This window comes from Triticum urartu, chromosome 1, assembly GCF_003073215.2.
Source record: "Triticum urartu cultivar G1812 chromosome 1, Tu2.1, whole genome shotgun sequence".
Classification (NCBI taxonomy): domain Eukaryota; kingdom Viridiplantae; phylum Streptophyta; class Magnoliopsida; order Poales; family Poaceae; genus Triticum; species Triticum urartu.
The window spans coordinates 12,663,719-12,683,137 of NC_053022.1; the positions used below are offsets into that span (position 1 = coordinate 12,663,719).

The 19,419-nt window shown below is 44.0% G+C and overlaps 2 protein-coding genes, 1 long non-coding RNA gene and 1 pseudogene across 3 annotated transcripts; all 4 read right to left on the bottom strand.

Moving 5' to 3' along the window:
• Positions 1-1,349: 1,349 nt before the first annotated feature.
• On the bottom strand, positions 1,350-2,793 carry LOC125536021 (annotated as a pseudogene).
• A 2,070-nt stretch (positions 2,794-4,863) lies between these two features.
• On the bottom strand, positions 4,864-6,188 carry LOC125536089. Its single transcript, XR_007294918.1, has 2 exons — positions 5,781-6,188; positions 4,864-5,388 (listed from the first exon to the last, which is right to left on the bottom strand). It is a non-coding gene; the product is annotated as an uncharacterized LOC125536089 (long non-coding RNA).
• A 6,152-nt stretch (positions 6,189-12,340) lies between these two features.
• LOC125536145 (probable glutathione S-transferase GSTU6) lies at positions 12,341-13,359 on the bottom strand. The gene is made up of 2 exons (XM_048699329.1): positions 12,964-13,359; positions 12,341-12,876 (listed from the first exon to the last, which is right to left on the bottom strand). The coding sequence occupies exons 1-2, from the start codon at positions 13,285-13,287 to the stop codon at positions 12,490-12,492; spliced, it is 711 nt and encodes a 236-aa protein (XP_048555286.1). The 5' UTR covers positions 13,288-13,359; the 3' UTR covers positions 12,341-12,489.
• An 847-nt stretch (positions 13,360-14,206) lies between these two features.
• Positions 14,207-17,111, bottom strand: LOC125536223 (phosphatidate cytidylyltransferase 1-like). The gene is made up of 5 exons (XM_048699436.1): positions 17,049-17,111; positions 15,235-15,363; positions 15,084-15,140; positions 14,701-14,784; positions 14,207-14,594 (listed from the first exon to the last, which is right to left on the bottom strand). Exons 1-5 carry the CDS (start codon positions 17,094-17,096, stop codon positions 14,490-14,492), a joined length of 423 nt encoding a protein of 140 aa, XP_048555393.1. The 5' UTR covers positions 17,097-17,111; the 3' UTR covers positions 14,207-14,489.
• Between the last annotated feature and the right edge of the window lie 2,308 nt (positions 17,112-19,419).

Sequence of the window (19,419 nt, forward strand, 5' to 3'; positions counted from 1 at the left end):
TTTGATATTTTGATAAGATGTATGTTGTCTAGCCTTTAGTGGTGTTATGTGAACGTTGACTACATAACACTTCACCATTATTTGGGCCTAGAGGAAGGCATTGGGAAGTAATAAGTAGATGATGGGTTGCTAGAGTGACAGAAAAGCTTAAACCCTAGTTTATGCGTTGCTTCGTAAGGGGCTGATTTGGATCCATATGTTTCATGCTATGGTTAGGTTTACCTTAATACTTTTGTTGTAGTTGCGGATGCTTGCAATAGAGGTTAATCATAAGTGGGATGCTTGTTCAAGTAAGAACAGCACCCAAGCACCGGTCCACCCACATATCAAATTATCAAAGTATCGAACGCGAATCATATGAACGTGATGAAAACTAGCTTGACGATATTCCCATGTGTCCTCGGGAGCGCTTTTCCTATTATAAGAGTTTGTTCCGGCTTGTCCTTTGCTACAAAAGGATTGGGCCACCTTGCTGCACTTTATTTACTTTTGTTACTTGTTGCTCGTTACAATTTATCTATCACACAACTATCTGTTACCACTTATTTCAGTACTTGCAGAGAATACCTTGCTGAAACCGCTTATCATTTCCTTCTGCTCCTCGTTGGGTTCGACACTCTTACTTATCGAAAGGACTACGATAGATCCCCTATACTTGTGGGTCATCAGTGACACCGGCGCACACCACTATTCCTTCTTCGAGGGTGTCGGTGGTAGCCATCCCCTACTTCCCTCCGCGTACTTGGGTAAACCCTAGTACTCGTTCGGGCAGCAGCGTCATCGGCGTCGCATCCCTTCTTGGAGGTGTTGCTTAGTACGCGGTAGATCGGAGCTTCAGGCCGTGATGGTTTGTTTTTGGAGGGCGCAGCGGTGGCGGGTCTTCCGCACTTTGTCGAACTGCCGCTATTGGCATTTGTTTCTTCTTCTTCTTTTTTTGGGCTTGATGTGCTGCTCGCCCCAACAATGCGATGTGTACAATGTTGGTTGCTTTGGAATACAAAGCGGGGGAAAACCCTTTTTCGGTAACGTTGCTGCAACTTCCTTGACAACAAATCCAATGTTGACAACAAATTCGAAGAGGTTAGGATAGGCTTCAACAAATCAATATCGATATACCACCCGAATACATGGAGTCCACGGAGATGTGTTGCACCAGATCGGCTCATTTGTTTGATGTTTCCCCCCTGGATAAATATGCGACGTGCACCCTCTACAGAGGATGTCCCAGTAGCAGAGCTATCATAAACCTTACCAAAGCATTCCTCCTTGGCTTTGTTGAGGGCAAGAAGGCGTATGACATCATGCATCCGGCAGTGCTTAAGTCGTCCAGCATAATTCCTTTCCACTACCTATAGCAGGCTTCGGTTCACAAGCTCAATCAAGTATCCCTCTGCCACTTCTTCCAGTATTTTGCTCTCCTCCTTTTCCCTTATAAATCCTGCAGCAATCCACTGCCTCATTATCGTCCTCCTCTTTAATACATAATCTTCTGGGAATAATGCACAGTGTCAGAAACAATTCTTCAAATTCTATGGAAGGTCCTCCAAGCTGATCTTTAGAATCCTATGAACATCAGGGATCACATCTTTCATCAAATGTGTAATCCAAACCCCTGTACACATTCTCCCATTCAGGCAAAGTTGGGGGTTTGCTGGAGAGTAGGCGGCCAATGCATGCAATAGCAATAGGCAAGCCTCGACACTTTGCTACTAACTTCCGGGCCAATTCTTGCAACTCGAATGGGCACTCTTTGTCATCATCATTCCAAAAGGCTCCTTTGCAAAATAATAGCCAGGAGTGATGTGCTTCTAGCGGTTCCAAGTGAAGTGCAGACTCCCCAGTTGCTAACAGTGACACTTCATGCTTTCTTGATGTGATAACAAATCGGCCCGTACAATTAGATGTTGGAAAGACATTCCTTGTCTCCAACCAAACAAGCGGAGTCCAAACATCATCCAAGACCAAAATGTAATTTTTACCTTGAAGGTAGTTATGGATGGACTCTGCTAGGCCTCTCATCTCAACGTTGGCAATGTTGACTGTGATGCCTAACTCGGCGGCTATCTTCTTCAGCAGATCTTCGAGGCGGTAACTCTCCGACACAGTTACCCACGCTGCGGCGTCAAAATCCAATTTCACCATGTTGTACACATGAGCAACTAGAGTGGTTTTACCAACACCAGGCATCCCCCACACCGTGGTAACATTGATGCTGCTCTGCTCCAAATCATCACCATCACCACCAGCAGCAGTCAGCCAATGTACCAACTTGTCTTTATTCTCCTCGATCCCCACAAGGTCCTCATCTTTGGTGAAGTGCAGAGCTTGACCTTGACTCGTCGATCTGGCAGCAGAAGAAGATCTGACGGTGTAATCCTTCTTCCTCCGATTGGCATCCTGCAGCTTCCCTTTGATTTTGTGGAGCTTGGTTGCCAGGCGATACCAGGTCTTGATATGCCTGAGCCGCTTCTTCAACTTGCCGGCGAACCCTCCGTGCTTGCTGTCCTCCAGCTTGTACGTGAACTCGTCGACGACGTCCTCGATCTGGAAGGTGAGGCCCCTGATCTCGTTGATGAAGATGGCGGTGGTCCTGTCGGTGTCCTTGAACCGCTCCGCCTCCTGCAGGTACGCCTGCATGCTCTCCAGCTCCGCCTTGGACCGGCGGATCTTGCCAAAGACGTCCCTGATGGCGGCGGCTTCCTTGCGTAGCAGCGACCAGCCGAAGGTCGCCGCCTCTGTCGCCAGCGCCGCGCCGAGCGTCGCCACCACCAGCCCAACAACACCCTCCGCCATGATTGTTGAGGCTTTGAGCTCAGATGTAGAGGATTCTTGCTATCGGAGGAGCAGGAATCTTGTTACTGTAACGGAGGCAGAGGACGAATGGTTTCGTAAGGTTGGCTACAATGTGTAAACTAATTTATTCTAAAACAAAATTCTGCCAAGAAGCTTAGACGCAAATGGACAAATTATTGGACAAGAACTTCAATGTTCTCAGCTAAAAATATATAAGTCTGTGTTGTATGAGAAAAAACAAAAAGAGAGGAAGTGTACAAAACAGACGGCATAATACTTAATTTTTTCGGAACACGCAAATGGACATATTGTTGGACGAGAACTCCGATGTTCTCAATTCATAGGATAGCTCACACTGGACCCCTTTTTTATCCCTGCTTCCAAATTTTATAGTTGCTGTCCACCTCAAACTTTTGGAATGTATTTTGGTAAATCCAAGAATACAAGCAAGAGGGGCACAGGCAGTGGCGGACCCACCATTGGGGCGAGCTGGGGCGGCCGCCCCGGGTTGCCGGCGGCGGAGAATCGCGGGCCCCCATCTACACATGTGCCGATCTGCGGGCTGCGGCAGCGCTGTTCTCTGTTTAAGAATTCGGAAAGCGGTGGCGCTCTTCTCTATTTCCTTTTTAGCGATCGAAGGGGTACGTCCGTACGTGAGGGAGAAAGAGACTTGGGTTAAGGACACTGTCTTGTTTCAGGATGACACTGCACTCATGTCAGTTAAGGGATTAAGAAAAAAGGCATCCAGAATTAGAACTCATTCCATACCTCATTACACCGTGAAATTCTAGAACCAGAATAAGGTTGACGGGTTAGGCATTTCTAGGCACCTAACCGCCTGCAGAACAAATTTTTACATGTAATATGAGATGGCAATCTTAGAACGTAACCGTAATTAATTTGGTCAGTGATACACTGGTATGGTGAATAGCGTTTGTGAGAGACAGCCTGCCCATCTGATATGTATTCAAATAGTATGATACTGTATACAAAACTTGATTTCAATCAATGACAGTCAAAAGGCTACAACAAGTTTTTTCTTATAACAGGAGCACAAATCAGCTACACAATTTCGTCACGAAATCACTGAATACAGTTTTAGTTTACAGCAACATCATTCCAGATTGAGTTTCTAGCAGCATATGGTCATGCTCTCAATCTCTCATGAACAAAGTTCACCATGCAAAAGAAAGTAGCTAGGCAACAGAAACTACCACTAACTGGTTGGCAGACATACTCACTGCAAATCAGGATTGTGCGCTGGCAAGCACGCCGACATAGTTCCTTTTTTTTTCCTTTGGAGCTAGGAAATCATCATGCCACAAAAATCAAGATCCTGACCCACAGCTGATCTTCTTGTCTTCGATGCAAATCAGGAAACAGGTCATATAGAGAAGTAGTAACAAGAAAGAACAGCCCAGATTTTCACTGCGAAACTGATGTAACAACTGCAACACCTCTAATGTACTTGCCTCCTCCCTAGAGAGCAAAATGTGTCTCATAAAAATTGCAAAAGATTCAGGGGAGAATCTTTGCAGACGCTACTTAATAGCACAATCGACTCAGCTTATTAATTTAGGATAATTAGTATGAAAGACATACGTAGGCTAATAAGTATGGAAAAAATGAAAGCTAACCTTGTGAATAGCCATGATCACCTAGTCCTCTTCCAAAGTCCTTTATCAGTTCATCTTAATTACATCTTCATTGCATTCATCTGAATCTTTATCAGGGGAGAATTTTTGTAACTCTTATACACAAATTTTGGTAGAAATATATGTCTGAACCACTCGGCAGATTCCTCAGAAGGATTTTTCCCCTGTGATGGGACATGAGAAAAAGAGCACTTCTATTCCTTGTTGTAGAAAACAAATAGTTGTTTAGACAACTTTGTGTTCCTTTTCTCAGAAAAAACAGAGGAATTTTGCATTATGGATGAACACTCCACCAACATCGCTGGGAAGCTAACTTACATACATTCCGTCCAATTCCAATGCGACAAATAAGACCCCCCCCCCCCAAAAAAATTCAATAACAGAGGGGTTTCATTGTAAATAATTTACAGCAACATAATTCCAGATTGGGTTTCCATAAGCATATGACCATACTCTCATGAACAGAGTTCACCATGGCTGCTGAATAGTGAGAAATAGATACTTGTAGTGCTCAACAATGATTACAAGTGCCAGCGGCAGTACACAAACTTAAAAGCTTGTAAGAGGGATCAGCGAAGAAGCATTACTACTCCTGAACAATCGGTCGCATACTGTGTGTATGTGTGTGTCTGTATGCAGACATGATTAAGGAAGAAGCTACTCAACTAACTGATGAGCAGAATACTCATTTCATACAGCATAATGTGGAAGAAAATGGCATACATTGTTGCGGAGCATCTCATGTTCCCCCTTCATGATTGCGCTCCACCAAGTACGCTGACTCGTAGTTCTTTTTCTTCTTTGCAGCTGAGTTTACATCCGCCTTCAAGAATTCGGCTGTGCGGCTGACCTTCTTACAACTCATCTTCGATAGAGGACAGTAAAAAAATCATAAGAGTGGTAACAAGGAGACAACAGAGCTTGCACTGCAGTGCAGAATCTGGTAATAATAGCAAATTGAGTCAGTCGGTAAAGGGAGTGAATGAATCTCTTTATCTTTACAAAAGCTACTTAACAGAGTAGTCTCGACTCAGCCTCTTAATTTAGGATAACTAGTATGAAAGATTGAAATTACACATCCCTCTAAACTAATGAACATCCACATAGTGGAAACTGCATGATCAGTAACTTGTTTCTATGATCGACCCTACCAGTTCCCTCCTATGGAGTCACGTGACAATACTCATGAACATGCGGAAAAAGCATGTTAGATTTAGTTGACAGACTCGTAACAAATTAATATTACTTTGTAATAACATACGGCAATTTTTCGTAGAAAAAATTGTATGTGCATGCAACAAAAGAGTGAAAGAAGAAGCACCAAACCCTAACCTTGGAGCAGCGACAATCACCTAATCCTTTCCCAAAGTCCTTTCTGCCTCAGTCCAACTGTAACATTCCTTATGTGGCTAATCTTCATTGCATGTTTGGTGCATTCATCAGAATCTCTCTTCTGCCGGAGTTTCTCTATCAGCTCTTCTGACGTGTCTTTCAGAATTAATTTCTCAAGGGCTGCAAGGTGTTCGATGCCATTAGGAAGAAAATTTAGCTCAGGACACTCTGTGAATGATAGCTCAATGAGGTTTTGCATCGCACCCTCCTCTATTTGAACCTGGTTGAGCTGTGCCGCAACCCATATGAATAGATACCTAAGTTTTGGAAATGACCCTGCAGTAAAATGCAACCTCTTCCCTTCAAAAGTCTTAATTAGCTCGAGAAAGCGTAGACCACATAACACGCGTAGACAGGATAAGTTTGCAGCTTTGTTGATGAATTCATGAGGCTGCTGGCGGCCAGATCGCGATTCCGCCGGCCGCAGCCAGATCGAGAGGCCGGGATGCAGGACGACGATGACCAGATCGGGAGCAATCTTGATAGGGTTGAGTTGAAGACCGAAAGGCTAGAGAAAGAAAGAAGACGAGTGGACAAGCCCCGCCGCCGCCGTCGGCGTGGTGAACGGGGAGGCAGGGAAGGTCCTTGTAAGGTCCCAGCGGTGGCGCCTCCGGAGTCGCCCTAAGTGACCCGGGAGGCAGTTCAGTCGTCGCAGGAGGCATTGTCTGACATATTCTCCCCTTGGGGATTGCGCACCCCCACGGACACGTAGACATAGATAGATAGTTTTTCTTCCTATTTGCTGCTAAGAAATCACTGCCGCCATGGAATTACATAATTGCATTTGATAACCAGATCCACAAGCCACAGCTGGTCCTCTTACATGTCGTCGTCAACCGTAGGCAGGAAAGAAAATTCCAACTTTAATTTAATGGAACGCCTTTCCATGTTGTAGTGGTTGCATAGACTTGGTGCAATTCAGTTTTGTCAAATGCCACTTGTGCGTGTGACAAGGGGCGCCGTGTGGAAATTTTAGTAACACTGACATTGCCATGTCAGTACATGGGGCAGATGCGTCTTCTGTCCCAACTCCTGATATGGTCCTGAAGCTGCTATTGTTGTTGTCCACTGCTTTGTACTACTGGACATGGCAGCCCCTGTCTCAAACTGCCTTCCTGGCCATGCAGTTGTCATTGGAGAACAAATAGAGCAATTTCAGTTAAGTTTGCAATTATTTAATTATTTATTTATTACTCTTAGATGCAAATTTTGATCAAAACAATTGTTTGAGCCAGTTCTTTGAAGAATTGTCTTTTTTCTGCAATGGGAGAGTTGAGAAAAAAAACACAATTATTTCCTTTGTAGAAGCAAATATTTTTTCAGACAAAAAAGAAACTCTTTATTTGATGAACATTAAAACACGTCTAAATACATCCATTTCTCTTCCAAGTATTTCCGGACGGGGAGAATATATATCGATAACGGGAACACAACTCAGCTCGCCAATTTCATCACGATTTCACTAAATGCAGTCTTTAACTTACATACAGCAACATAATTCCAGATTGGGCATGAAGAACATGATACACATGAGCATGAAGAAAGGAAGCATGTTAATTAGCTTCACTTGACAAACACGTAATAAACTCGCATCAGCCATTACTAGCAACCAGCTGCAAGGTGAAAGACGGAAAAATGAAACCTTGGGAACAGCAACGATCACCTAATCCTTTCCCGGACTCCTTTCTGGCTCAGTACAACCGTAACATTCCTTATATGGCTAATCTTCATTACATCTTCACTGCATTCATCTGATTCTCTCTTTTGCCGGAGTTTCCCTATCAGCTCTTCTGACGTATTTACAAGAATTAATTTCTCAAGGGCTGCAAGGTGTTTGATGCCATCTGGAAGAAACCTTAGCGCACGACACTCTACGACCCACAGCTCAATGAGGTTTTGCATTGCGCCCTTCTCTATTCCAACTTGGTTGAGCTGTGATGCGCCCTGTATCCATAGATGCTTAAGTTTTGGAAACGACCCTGCATAAAATTCAACATCTTCCCTTCAAAGGCATTCGCTAGCAAAAGAGAATGTAGACCACGTAACACGCATAGACTGGAAAGGTTTCCTCATCAATATTGGAGAATGCTAGCTTCAATCGAGTGAGGCTATTAAGGTGTGACCAAGAAGAGAAAAGCTAGGCATCAATGTTTTTTCTAGCTGGCCTACTAAAGCAAGCCAATAAAAATGGTTCATTATCGGTAGCAGCACCAATTTCAAGAGGGACGAGATGGCTCTTTTTTTCTGAACGGTCAACGGGGGGGAGAGGCTCCCCACCTGAATATATTGCTCAAAAAGCTGCCAAAGCCAAGAGTCTCCCCTTAGCTTTGGCTGATCCAGTTTATAAGGGAAACTGGGTCGAAAACCTAAACAAGCTGACCCCGTTTATGAGGGAAACCGGGCCAAAAACCGTACAAGTAACAAAGTTACAGAAGAAGAAGAAAAATTGACGCCCAGGAGATGGAACGAACTAGCTAGCATATAGAAAGAACAACACCACGAGAGACGTAAGTAGATGTGGGGTGTTGTAAGGGATCACAATACCTAGACTTTGCGAGCAACCTAACGCACCGCATTGCGTGCATACCGAGCCCCACGGCACAACTCAGGAGCATCCACAATCAACGAGTGTAAAACGGGAACCTTGACTGGGAGCCTCGCAGCGGAAGATCGGAACGATTAGCAATTTGGGGAGGCACTTTGCGCCATCAAAGAGCAAAGATGAACCAAGACATCACCGAGAGCACGACGCTCGCTGCAACACATCGGCCACCATGGGAGGGTCTTGAGCAAGCATCGCGAGACACCTAACACGAGGGGGAAACAAATGGCCTCCTTGCGGTGCCGAAGGCACCGCCACCAAACCCCAAAGAACACCACCGAACAACCACCGTCGACTCCAAGTCAGTCGCTTCACCACCACCACCACTGGTCTCTCCGGCTGATCCCTATTCCAAAAATCATGCCCTCAAAAAGTGAACGACGCAATGCACCGCCATCATCCGATCCGGTAGAGCACGGATCTGAGATTTCCCTCGGAGAAGGGGACGGTAAGGGAGAGGAGTACTTCACCACAGCAGCACCTTCAAAAAGGATGCGACCCACGCGGACGCCGCTGCTGCCGGCTCCGATCATAGTCGGAGGCAGACTTTCGCCTGGCATCGTCTTCCACACACATACCAAGCCAGCTGGTCCACCGTATCCAACCCCCACCGCCTCGGGCCAGATCCAGACGGATCCAACCCATCCCACACCGGGCCTGCCAGATCCGAGCTGAGCCGAGGCCAGAAAACACACGGCATGCTCAAGTCAGCAGAGTTTTTACTTCTTAGGTTGCAGACACCAAATGTTCTTAGCTCTATTAGAGCTCCAACTTCACGCAGAAACTCTGGACTAACTTTAACGAAACGAAGAGCCCACAGTCCTGCCAAGTGCCGTATGCCACTAGGCACCTTGACTCCAATTTGCAATACATCTGATGCACCATCGTTATATGCGTACAGGTATCTCAATTTCTGAAGTTTCACAACACTGTTTGGCAAATACGACACCTTAGATTTGGATGAGTAAATTGATAATATGACACACTTTTCCTTGGACTTTGATCTGATGACACACCTTTCTTTTGGTTTGATTAGATGACACATCTTTGATTGATAGCCGGATTAAATGACACAAATTATGTTTTTCTCTCCTTTTCTAGGTATGGGCCCCACGTCATATGTTGTTGGACGATTTTGCCCCTGGTCGTTTTACCTGCCTTGCTCGATCAAAATGTTTTGATCGTTCGCTCCTGGAAGACGAACGGAACGAAGCACGGAAGAGAGCCGCCGCGCCGCCGCTCCTGCCTTCCTCCCACCCGCGGCCGCCAGTGACCAGCACCGCCCCACCGTGCCTCTTCCCCGAGTGCCGCCCGTTCCGTGCCGCCTCATGTCTGTTTCTTCTCATCCGGCAACGCTCTAGCCGTTCGGCCCTGTCGCCGCCTCGTCCATCGACTCACAGGTCACAGCACATCTCTCTTTCTCTCTCTCTCTCTCTCTCTCTCTCTCTCTCTCTAACTGTCTCACTTGTGCAGCCAGGAAGTTGAGGCGTACAGGAACCCTAGATCATGGAGATTATTATGTAGGAGAGATAGTGGGCAAGCTTCACGTCGAGTTACTCGAGTAGAACACACTGATTGTGGTGATGGAGCCAGATGACACAGCTCCGAAAGGGTTAGTATCTTCTGAATTGGAGCATTGTGTGATTTTTTTATCGGAAGTTTATGAAAAATTAGGCCTAATAATTTATTCTATTTGAAAATTCGTGTAATCTTGTAGGGAAGAAGGTGCAGGATTGCGTGTTGTCATTTATAAACTAATTGTTAGAGTTCTTCGATCTGTAGCAAAGCTTGCTGATGGCAGCGAGCATCGAGTTGCTGAACATGATGTGGAGTTTGAGGTTAACATGAAGCATTTTATGGTTGAAAAATTGATAGAGCTCATTTGGTCAAAAATTATATGGGGGGTTGGTCAAGAGGTCCATATTTTGTGTCAAGATAAGCACTTTGAATCAGTTAAGAGAATTGATAAATATTGGAAGTTGTTGACAGCATTTCTTGAGAGATGGGAAGAAAAAGAATTGCTTGTGCTTGCTCAAGTTGTGGACATTGCAAAGGGGGTTACGACATCATCTTGCTTTGGAAATATCCCATGTAGTGATATAGTGGACAACATCATTTGCTCAAGTTCTGTTTACCATTCAAATGCTAGCAGTACATCATGTATCAGTGATTCCGCAACTTGTAAGTAATCAGAGATATGTGCAATCAGATGGTGAAGTTGTCATTGATTGGTCCACTTTGGAGATTACTCCTGTTGGTGATGATATAATAGCTCATATGTCTGAGGAAAACATGTGTGCGGTTCTTTGAATTGAGGATAAGGTCGATGATACTGAAGAACGAAATGAGCCAGCTCCCATTGTTGTGTGCCATGTTAGTGAGGAATTAATGGCTGAGGGAGGCATACCAGTAGATGACCAAGTTTCTGAAGACATAGAAATTTTATATAACAAAGATCATCCAAAAGTTAAAAAAAGGTTCAATCTTTCCAACAATGATAGATTGTAGGAGGGTTGTGAGACAATGGGCAATTAATGAAGAATTCAACCTTGGGACTTATAAAGCTAACAAGAGTAGGTGGATGGCACATTGTATGACCGAGGATTGTCCATGAAAAATAACATGTGTTTGATGGCTGATAAGATAAAGACCAGGGTACTAACATACCTTAATATTTATTTATTTATATCATGTTCTATTATGGTATCATCCTATTATTGTAGCTACACTGACAAATTTATCATGTACTCCCTCTATTCTCTTATACAAGTCCACTATGAAAATTACATTTTGCATCTATACAAGGCCACTAACGGTAATCGAGGCAAAAAATAATGATGTTTTTTCGTACTAGCAATTTGTTTAATACTTGCATGCATGTAGTCATAATGACAATGTGCTACTTCCTTCATATTTCTTCCTTGCATGCATGTAGGCATATTAATGATCTCGGTTAACGAAAAGAAAAGTTGGCTTCCAAAGCAGTCAATAAATTTTACCTTGATACCTGTAATATGAGTTTGTGGCCTTGTATAAGGGAATGGAGGGAGTATGCAGGTTAACCAAATAGGATCGTCGCACACATGTGTTTCAAGTAGCAAGCTAACTTCGGCAATGGCCTCACAAGACTGGTTCAGGAAAGGTCTAAGAAAATATTGAGGAAAACTCGGCTTTCCGTTGGTTCACCCCACGGGTTGGGGATACCACAATCCCTCTGACCATCCAACCACAGGTTGGTTCACCCCACGGGTATTTGTTGACCGGTTGAACCCCAGCTATGAGTACTCCTCTGAACCCACAGGTCAGAATAGTTGACCCCACTGCCATTCCCACACGTGCTCTCTCTCTCTCTCTCTCTCTAAACCATCAATTGAATCTACAATCTCTCTTGTCATGCTAGCCTTTTATTCCCCAATTTTTTTAATCCCCGTCAAGCTAGGAGATTTTGGGGTCGGGGGAGGATTCTTCGAGGAGCCGAGTAGGCGGCCGATGGTGACGCAATCAATAGCCACCTTCTCGGCTCCTTGAAGGAGATGGACAGGTAACACACTCAGAATAGTCATCTGGTTCACTAGAGCGAGAATGTCATGTACGGTGGAGATGACAATACACTTGGAATAGTCATCCTTCGGCTCCTTATGTCGAGATATTGTAAAACCCTTCAGAGGAGTTATATATCAAGGTGCATTTTTGTTGAATCTCAAGTTCTGAACTACCAGATCGTGAAAGTTGGTGTTGAAGGTGTTTTCTTTCACAGCTCCCTTTGTGACGCGGAGTTGGGGCACTCATAGTCATCGCCAACAAAGATAGACATGCCCTCCTTCCAAATTCCATCTCCGCTGAAGAAAAAAAAGAAATCTTGTAAAAAAAGATATATATTATAACCAATGAACATTCCAAGTTCCTTATTCCGTACAATATTGCATACATGACATTTGTGATAATGACACCAACGACAGATAATGCATAACTCTACAACATATCTTGTTCAACAGACATAATGAGTATAATAATACAACATATATTATTCAACGGAAACCGCTTGGCTCAGTTCTTGACAGATACATTTATAGTAGCAGCAATCCGGGCCCGCCTTGTCCTTGCAAACACAACCAATTTATTGACGTCCGGCAGAGCCACCTTGGCAGCGTCCAGTGCGGTGAAGTGCTCTACCCAAGCAAGCAGAAGTGGGGTGTTCGCGGTGCCAAAGAGCTTGGTACCACATAGTTCTTCAGTTCCTTGCAGAAACGCCAACAGTCCGCCTAGTGCTATATCCACGTATCCAACGTTATCACCTCCGAAGAAGGGCTTCCCGTTGGAGCATTCCTTGAGAGCCCCCTCTAGCACATTCACCCCCACTAATATTTGCTTTATCGCTTCAGTCTTATCCTCCTCAGTGTTGGCTATGAACGCCACTTTCCACGGGATGACTAGCTGCATGCACACGCACAAATAGCATCATTGATCAACTCACCACGCATCATATGTAAAATCGATAACACAAATCAGACACTTAAGCACCTTGTGGTCAATGTAGTCTACCCAAAACCGAGCAATGGCACGCTCGTAGGGGTCAGTGGGTAGGAGGGAGGGGCCGGTGCTGCCATAGGCCTCGTCGATGTACTCAATTATGACGACCGACTCACAGATTGGCTTGCCGTTGTGGATGAGCACGGGCACCTTCTTGTGCACTGGGTTGAACGCGAGGAGGAGGTCACTCTTGCTGTTGAGGTCTTGCTCGATGTTCTCGTAGCTCAAGCCCTTGAGGTGGAGCGCGAGTTTCACCCTAGAAGCCCAGGGGCTCGCCCACGTACTCAACAGCTTCAGCTCACCTTCGCCAGCCATTTCTCCTCCGCAACGCGCTATGGGTGTGTGCTGCAGATTTGAACTTTGATTGTACTGACGATGTTTACTGTGTTTTGCTTGGTTCCTTGCTATAGTGAGAGGAGTGACTTATGTAGAGCCTGGGTGATGGAGTATGGAAGGCAAGAACGCGTCATCCATGAGGCCAGTGCTAACGTCGAGGCTAATGATCCTCCACAATCACTTAGTTTACGATATCCAGACATTGAGTGGACTTTTTGTACAATGTTTACCAAAAATAGTGGGTCGTTGCTTGCGGATCACCAGTTAACTTTCATGTCAAGCTTCTCAAGACATTAGTCATGCCTTGGAGAGGAAGGCTAGGAAGTAAACAGATTATCAGAGTCGTCCCTGACATCCCCAGCCGGTCATCCTGAACTAACTTAAGAATAGTCCTGCACAAGGACATAAACCATCCCATATAATACAACGTAGTACTTAGTCGCACAAACTTCAAGCATGCATACACACTCTGCAATCATACAGAACTAGTCTGAACATGTCAGATGCCCAAATAGTCATTCTCCAAACAGTGCATCCATCCCTTTCAAAATACCTCTGCAGTATGAATTTGCAATTTGGGTGTTGATGCAAATGGCTGTATTATAAACAAATAGGACATGCAAAAAAGATGTAACATCGAACAATTTGCCACGCCACATACTAGTCAAACTTAAAAGGATGTTTGACTTAGGACAAACCTGGAACTTCATATATTTTGAATGAATCAGAGAGAGTAGTAGTACATACTATTAGTGTAGATGAGAGTGGCAACGGAAACATGCAGGCTTTAAATATTTTGTGTGCAGCTCTCCAACTATTCGATATGGTCCAACAAACAAAGTGAGGGTTTACAGGAATATAAGCTTTCCATCTCCGATTATGAAAAACGAGCACAACGGGCAAATTAACAAATCAATAGCAGGGGGAGAATAAAAGCAACACAAGTTCACAGCGAATCAAGCACCTAATTAAATTAGTTAGCCCTATCAACCACAGTCCTTACATCCATTCTGTACAATGTTTTCGACAAGGACACCATCACTCCCATCACAAGGGTACAGAGGAGCTACGACGACGATGCTGTACACGGTGAATCTAGAGCTACATTCATGGCGGCGAACCGAGCGAGCGCTCAAATAGATACATACACAGCCAGCCTACTGTCTTGTGTTGTGTGCTTTTCATAAGCAAGCAGCGAGTTTATCAGCTTTGCATAAGTTGCCCAACATCTCCCCGAGTTGCTCATACAAGTTTCTCTGCTCCTCGTATGTCAGGTTTCTTAAGATCTGGATGACGGCAAAAAAGAAGGTAGAATGTGGCTCGATGAGAACCACGATGAAAAGGGTAATAATAAGATCAACCGAAAACCAACAAGGTGCTATAGATACGGACCTGATCCAAGATTGCGTCAACAGAGAAATTGTGGGGCGAGATGAACGATTGGTGGTATATGTATGCAAAAACTGCCATAACCATCTGGGGAAAATGTACAAGAATAAATGTTATTTTCAGCTAAACTGCACAGGCTAGGAATATATGATATATATCGAATCATAAACATGCTCATTCAACTTTGCATAATCAAGTCTTCTCAGTAATTTCCTCTTTACTCTAAACAATTACCTTAGACATTTACGTCAATAAGTTGGTTCACAATTGAGTTACTAACCACATGCTTCCTCATAAAAATTAAGGCGCAAGTAGAACCAAAATATTGAGGTATATGCATATATATGTTCATAGCCAGCATGTAAATGTTTTTTGTAGCGACTTACTTGACAGTCCATTCGGTCAGTGATTCCACCATGCCCAGGTATACTGTCGCCAAAATCCTATAAAATTTGAAGATGTTAATGGAAGTAAAAACTGTCTAAACTCCATACTTTAGTATTCCCAGAGACAGCAACATAATGAAGTTGTATGCACCTTTATTTTAAAAGCCCTCTTGAAGCCACTTGCGAAAAATCCACCAAATGGTGCGATTATCGATGCAAACAAACCAAAGGCTAAAGCATGCCACTGCTCGGGCATTAGGAACACTTCTTTCCATGGAAACTGTCAAGAGACACAAGTAATCAGATAAAGTTCATGGCTAAAAGATCCATAAACTTCGGAAAGATGGTACAAAACCAATAAGGAAACAACTAGGTAAAGTAAATAGATCAATTATCATGATGAAGTAGCATTAATTCATCAAACAGGGGGGATTTGGTGGATACGGAAAAAGAATAGTCTGTTGGTTCAGCTGAGCACTTGGTCACATGTAAATGACGTGATTATGCTTGTCTTGACCCTTCAAGGACCAATATGGGATAAACATCTTCATTGGTCATTCAAGCACTAGATTTGACCTTACCCAAACGCCCCGTGGTTTTAATTAACATGGCACCTACATGTTAAACTTCCCTAATGTAAAATGCTGCTTGTCAGACACATCAGCAGCCACAACAAGTGCGCTGTTATTAACCTTGGTTCACATTTCCACATCGGGATAATTACTGTTGGGAGGAAGACAGATACGGCTGAGGCCTATATGGACTGAGAAATAGCAAATACATCGCATACTTTTTCTTGATTGTCAAACACAGTGTTGACCCTTTCCAATTATCAAGAGGAATCTATACCATAGAATACCAGTAATATCACTTCTAATCTTCAACTGACACAAGACTGAGACTAACATGTCATGGACACCAACTATTACCACAGATAACTCCATAACTCCTGAGAGGCTAAACACCATCTGGATGCAGGACCTTCTCCAGATTCTTTCTTGTCGCCGCTTCTGCCGTGCTCTGCATAACATGGCACCTCCCACCATCGATTTTGGTTATTGGCTGATTCTGCTGATTGGTTAAAATGCCAGACTGGCCACGAAGAACGAAGCTGGAGTAAATCGACTCAAGGGGGATGATGTGCCTTGTCTTGGTGAAGAGTGAGAGCTATCAACCAAACAGTTTTGGAGTCGAGATCTGTTTTTTGGACTCAGGCAACGGTCGTGACGGGAGGTGCGCCATTACTAAGTTTGACATAGTAATGGCGCACCTATGCAAAGTGCGTCATTACTAAGTTTAACCAAGATTTGACCCAGTCATACACATAGTTATGGCGCACTTTGTAAAGGTGCGCCATTACTATGTCAACTTAGTAATGGCGCACCTATACAAAGTGCGTCATTACTACTCCCTCTTTCGGTTTATAGGGCTCAAATCTGAAATCTCATCTACCAAGACAGATAATGAGTGGAGGATTATATCTCATACTTTACGAAACTACCCAAATTAAACTAATGCATTAATGTGGATTAATTACAGTGCATGCATGCTTGGCCACTAGATGAGTAGGAACATTGCATGCATTGGTGATTTCATTTTTAATTATTGCATGCAAAGATTTAATGCGCCTCGGAATCTCAATAGGAGATGGAGATGAGCCCTTTAAATTGGGAAAATGAAAAATTTGAGATAAGCCTTATAAACCGAAAAGGAGGGAGTATGTGTATGACTGGGTCAAACCTTGGTCAAACTTAGTAATGATGCACTTTTCACCTGGTGCGCCATTACTGTTTTGATTACTAATGGCGCACCTACACATGGTGCGCCATTACTATTTAGTAATGGCGCACCACATGTATAGTGCGCCATTAGTGTCCATATTGGCTATAGCTGTTTTTCTAGTAGTGTATAGTAGAGAAAATAGTATTAAAACTAACAAATTGAAAAGGATATCTTTCTTCTTACCCAATTTGGTGCCCAATCTCCCAGATAATAATGCTCTGGCTTAAACATAGGGCCAGGATCACACTTAAGCCACCCTGTTGACAGGTCCTGAAAATATTACCAAAATACAAACTAAGTATAAAATCAACAGCACACCAATTTGCTAATACAACTAATAGTCACATTCTGAAAGAAACAATAAGTTGCCTTTCTTGGGCATGTAATCCACTGGAAGCGACCCATTACATTTGCTAAGTGCAAAATAAGTGAAAGTGAATAATGCTATTATAAATAATTACAAATGAAGCATCCGAAATCATTTTGTGCATCAAATGTGTAACATAAATTATTATTTACAGATTCAAGCCCTTGAAGGTACTAGTAATCTCTCAAGTGCATAAACCTGGGCTTCCATCTCACCAGGAAAGCAGAGATGATGGTTGTCACCAATGCACCAATAAAGCCTTCCCATCTTTTCTTTGGAGATAGCTTGATCAATGGTGTTCTCCCAAGAAAGAACCCAAATAAATAGGCAGCAATGTCATTGATCACAATGAGTGAAGCAGGTAGAAGAAACCTGTACAAGCATAGCATTGAAGATGTATGGAGTTTGTCAAATGCACAGGCTAAAATATCAATAGTTACTCGCTTAATTAACATGCATAGAACCAAATTAGGCAATTTTTCAACAGTATATATTACTTATCAATGTGCTATTGTCACAATGTAGCTTAACTTAAGTCCGATAAAATAAAAAACAGATATAGCTAGGCACAAATATCAAACAGCAACATGCATAGAGTCAGGGTGTTATGGTGTTACGTATCCATCATCGTCTGGCCAGACTCAGGGTGATTTGATCACGGGGATGCCGGAACACGGTAACGAGAAAAGAGAACAATACCGGTAATGAGGTAACTGGCATAGTGGACAAGTTGTTGATCCACGGGGAGGCCAACATGTCTCACCTCGGGTATTTGTAACATATCGCGAAGCAACAGGAATAGAACACGACAGAGGTTCACTCGAATATTCGTGTGGGTATAGGGGTCAATATGGGTGTCCACGGCTTCGATGTTGATCATTGATCGGAAGGGGTTCCTGGTCATGTCTATACTTCACCGAACCTATAGGGTCACACGCTTAAGGGTCATCTATGTGCTGAATACTAGAAAGGGAGTCTGAGAGAAAGTCTCTGGAAGAAGTTTTCGGAGACAGCGGAAAAGTTCCGAAGAGAGAGGTCACCGGAAGAGTTCCGGTAAAACTGAAAAGTTTATTCAGGGGATATCATTAAGTCAAATTGGTTTCGTCACATGCCTGATAATTCTTGGAGGGTACCAGAATCATTCTGGAATTTTCCGAGATGAAAACCGGAAATGTTCCGGAGCTGCCGGAACCGCTTCAGATGCTTTTCGCACATGAAAATCACTAATTCAGAATTGTTCTGGAACGCGTTGAAAATTATATTAGTGGGTATTGTAAATGTTCTAAGCCCACATAAATATTTTCAGTTCGAACAGACGCTGAAAAATGTTGTTGTGAATAGTGAAAGTGCTTTTTGGATATTTTTGGAAAACCACCTTTTGGGATATTTTCCAAAAGGCTTCTAGAAGGGCTTGGGGACCAAGGAAGCCCCACATGGGGGCCCCTAAGGAGTGGCCGGCCAAGGGTGGAGCTCCTCCATGGAGCTCCACATGGCACCCTCTTTCCCTTTTATATACCCTTTGTGTATGACATAAAGTGGGGGCACTTTTGGTATTTTGAATACCCATCCTACCCCTTGGTTTTCCTATAAATAGGAGGTCAGGGGGCTGCCCAAACTTCATCCCTTCTCACATACACATGCCATTTGACTTGTCTGGCTTCTCTCTCACTCCCCGCGAAATAGTTTCGTAGAGCCGAAAGGTTGTCTGGGTTTCGGTGGGAACTAGTTCTAGACGGCGAAGCCCTGCCGAGTAGATGACACTGTATGTGTGCAACTCTGTAGAGAGATCGTAGTTTCGGTCTTAGTTTGAGAGTGCCTCTCGAAGGGCTGTCCGTGTGACCGTCCGAGTTTCGAATGTCCTCCAGAAGGGCTGTCCGAGTGACCGTCCGAGTTTCGAAGGTCCTCCCGAAGGGCTGTCACCGACACCATCCGGGGGACTGTCCGACTGCTTCCCAGAGGGCTGTCCGAGGGGCGGATGATGGTATACATCCTCACGGTTGGGAGGTTGTAAATCCTAGCTGCGGGGATCTGGACCGCCGATCGTCATCGACTCTACTTTCGCTGCGCTACAAGTCGGTAACAAAAAAGATCAAACCTTGTATGCAATCTCCATAGTGGTACTGGGCTGGTGGTGTGTAGGTCGGAAATTTTTTGTTTTCTGTCGTGTTCCCCTACATGAAATACGTT

Excerpts from the sequence above, each read along its gene's own strand:
- LOC125536223 (XM_048699436.1), bottom strand. The coding sequence starts at position 17,096 with ATGTTTAAGCCAGAGCATTATTATCTGGGAGATTGGGCACCAAATTGG. Across the intron at positions 15,364-17,048 it reads GAGATTGGGCACCAAATTGG|TTTCCATGGAAAGAAGTGTT; the intron begins GTAAGAAGAAAG and ends GTCTCTTGACAG. Across the intron at positions 15,141-15,234 it reads AGAGGGCTTTTAAAATAAAG|GATTTTGGCGACAGTATACC; the intron begins GTGCATACAACT and ends CAAATTTTATAG.
- LOC125536145 (XM_048699329.1), bottom strand. The coding sequence starts at position 13,287 with ATGGCTGGCGAAGGTGAGCTGAAGCTGTTGAGTACGTGGGCGAGCCCC. Across the intron at positions 12,877-12,963 it reads TAGACTACATTGACCACAAG|CTAGTCATCCCGTGGAAAGT; the intron begins GTGCTTAAGTGT and ends GTGTGCATGCAG.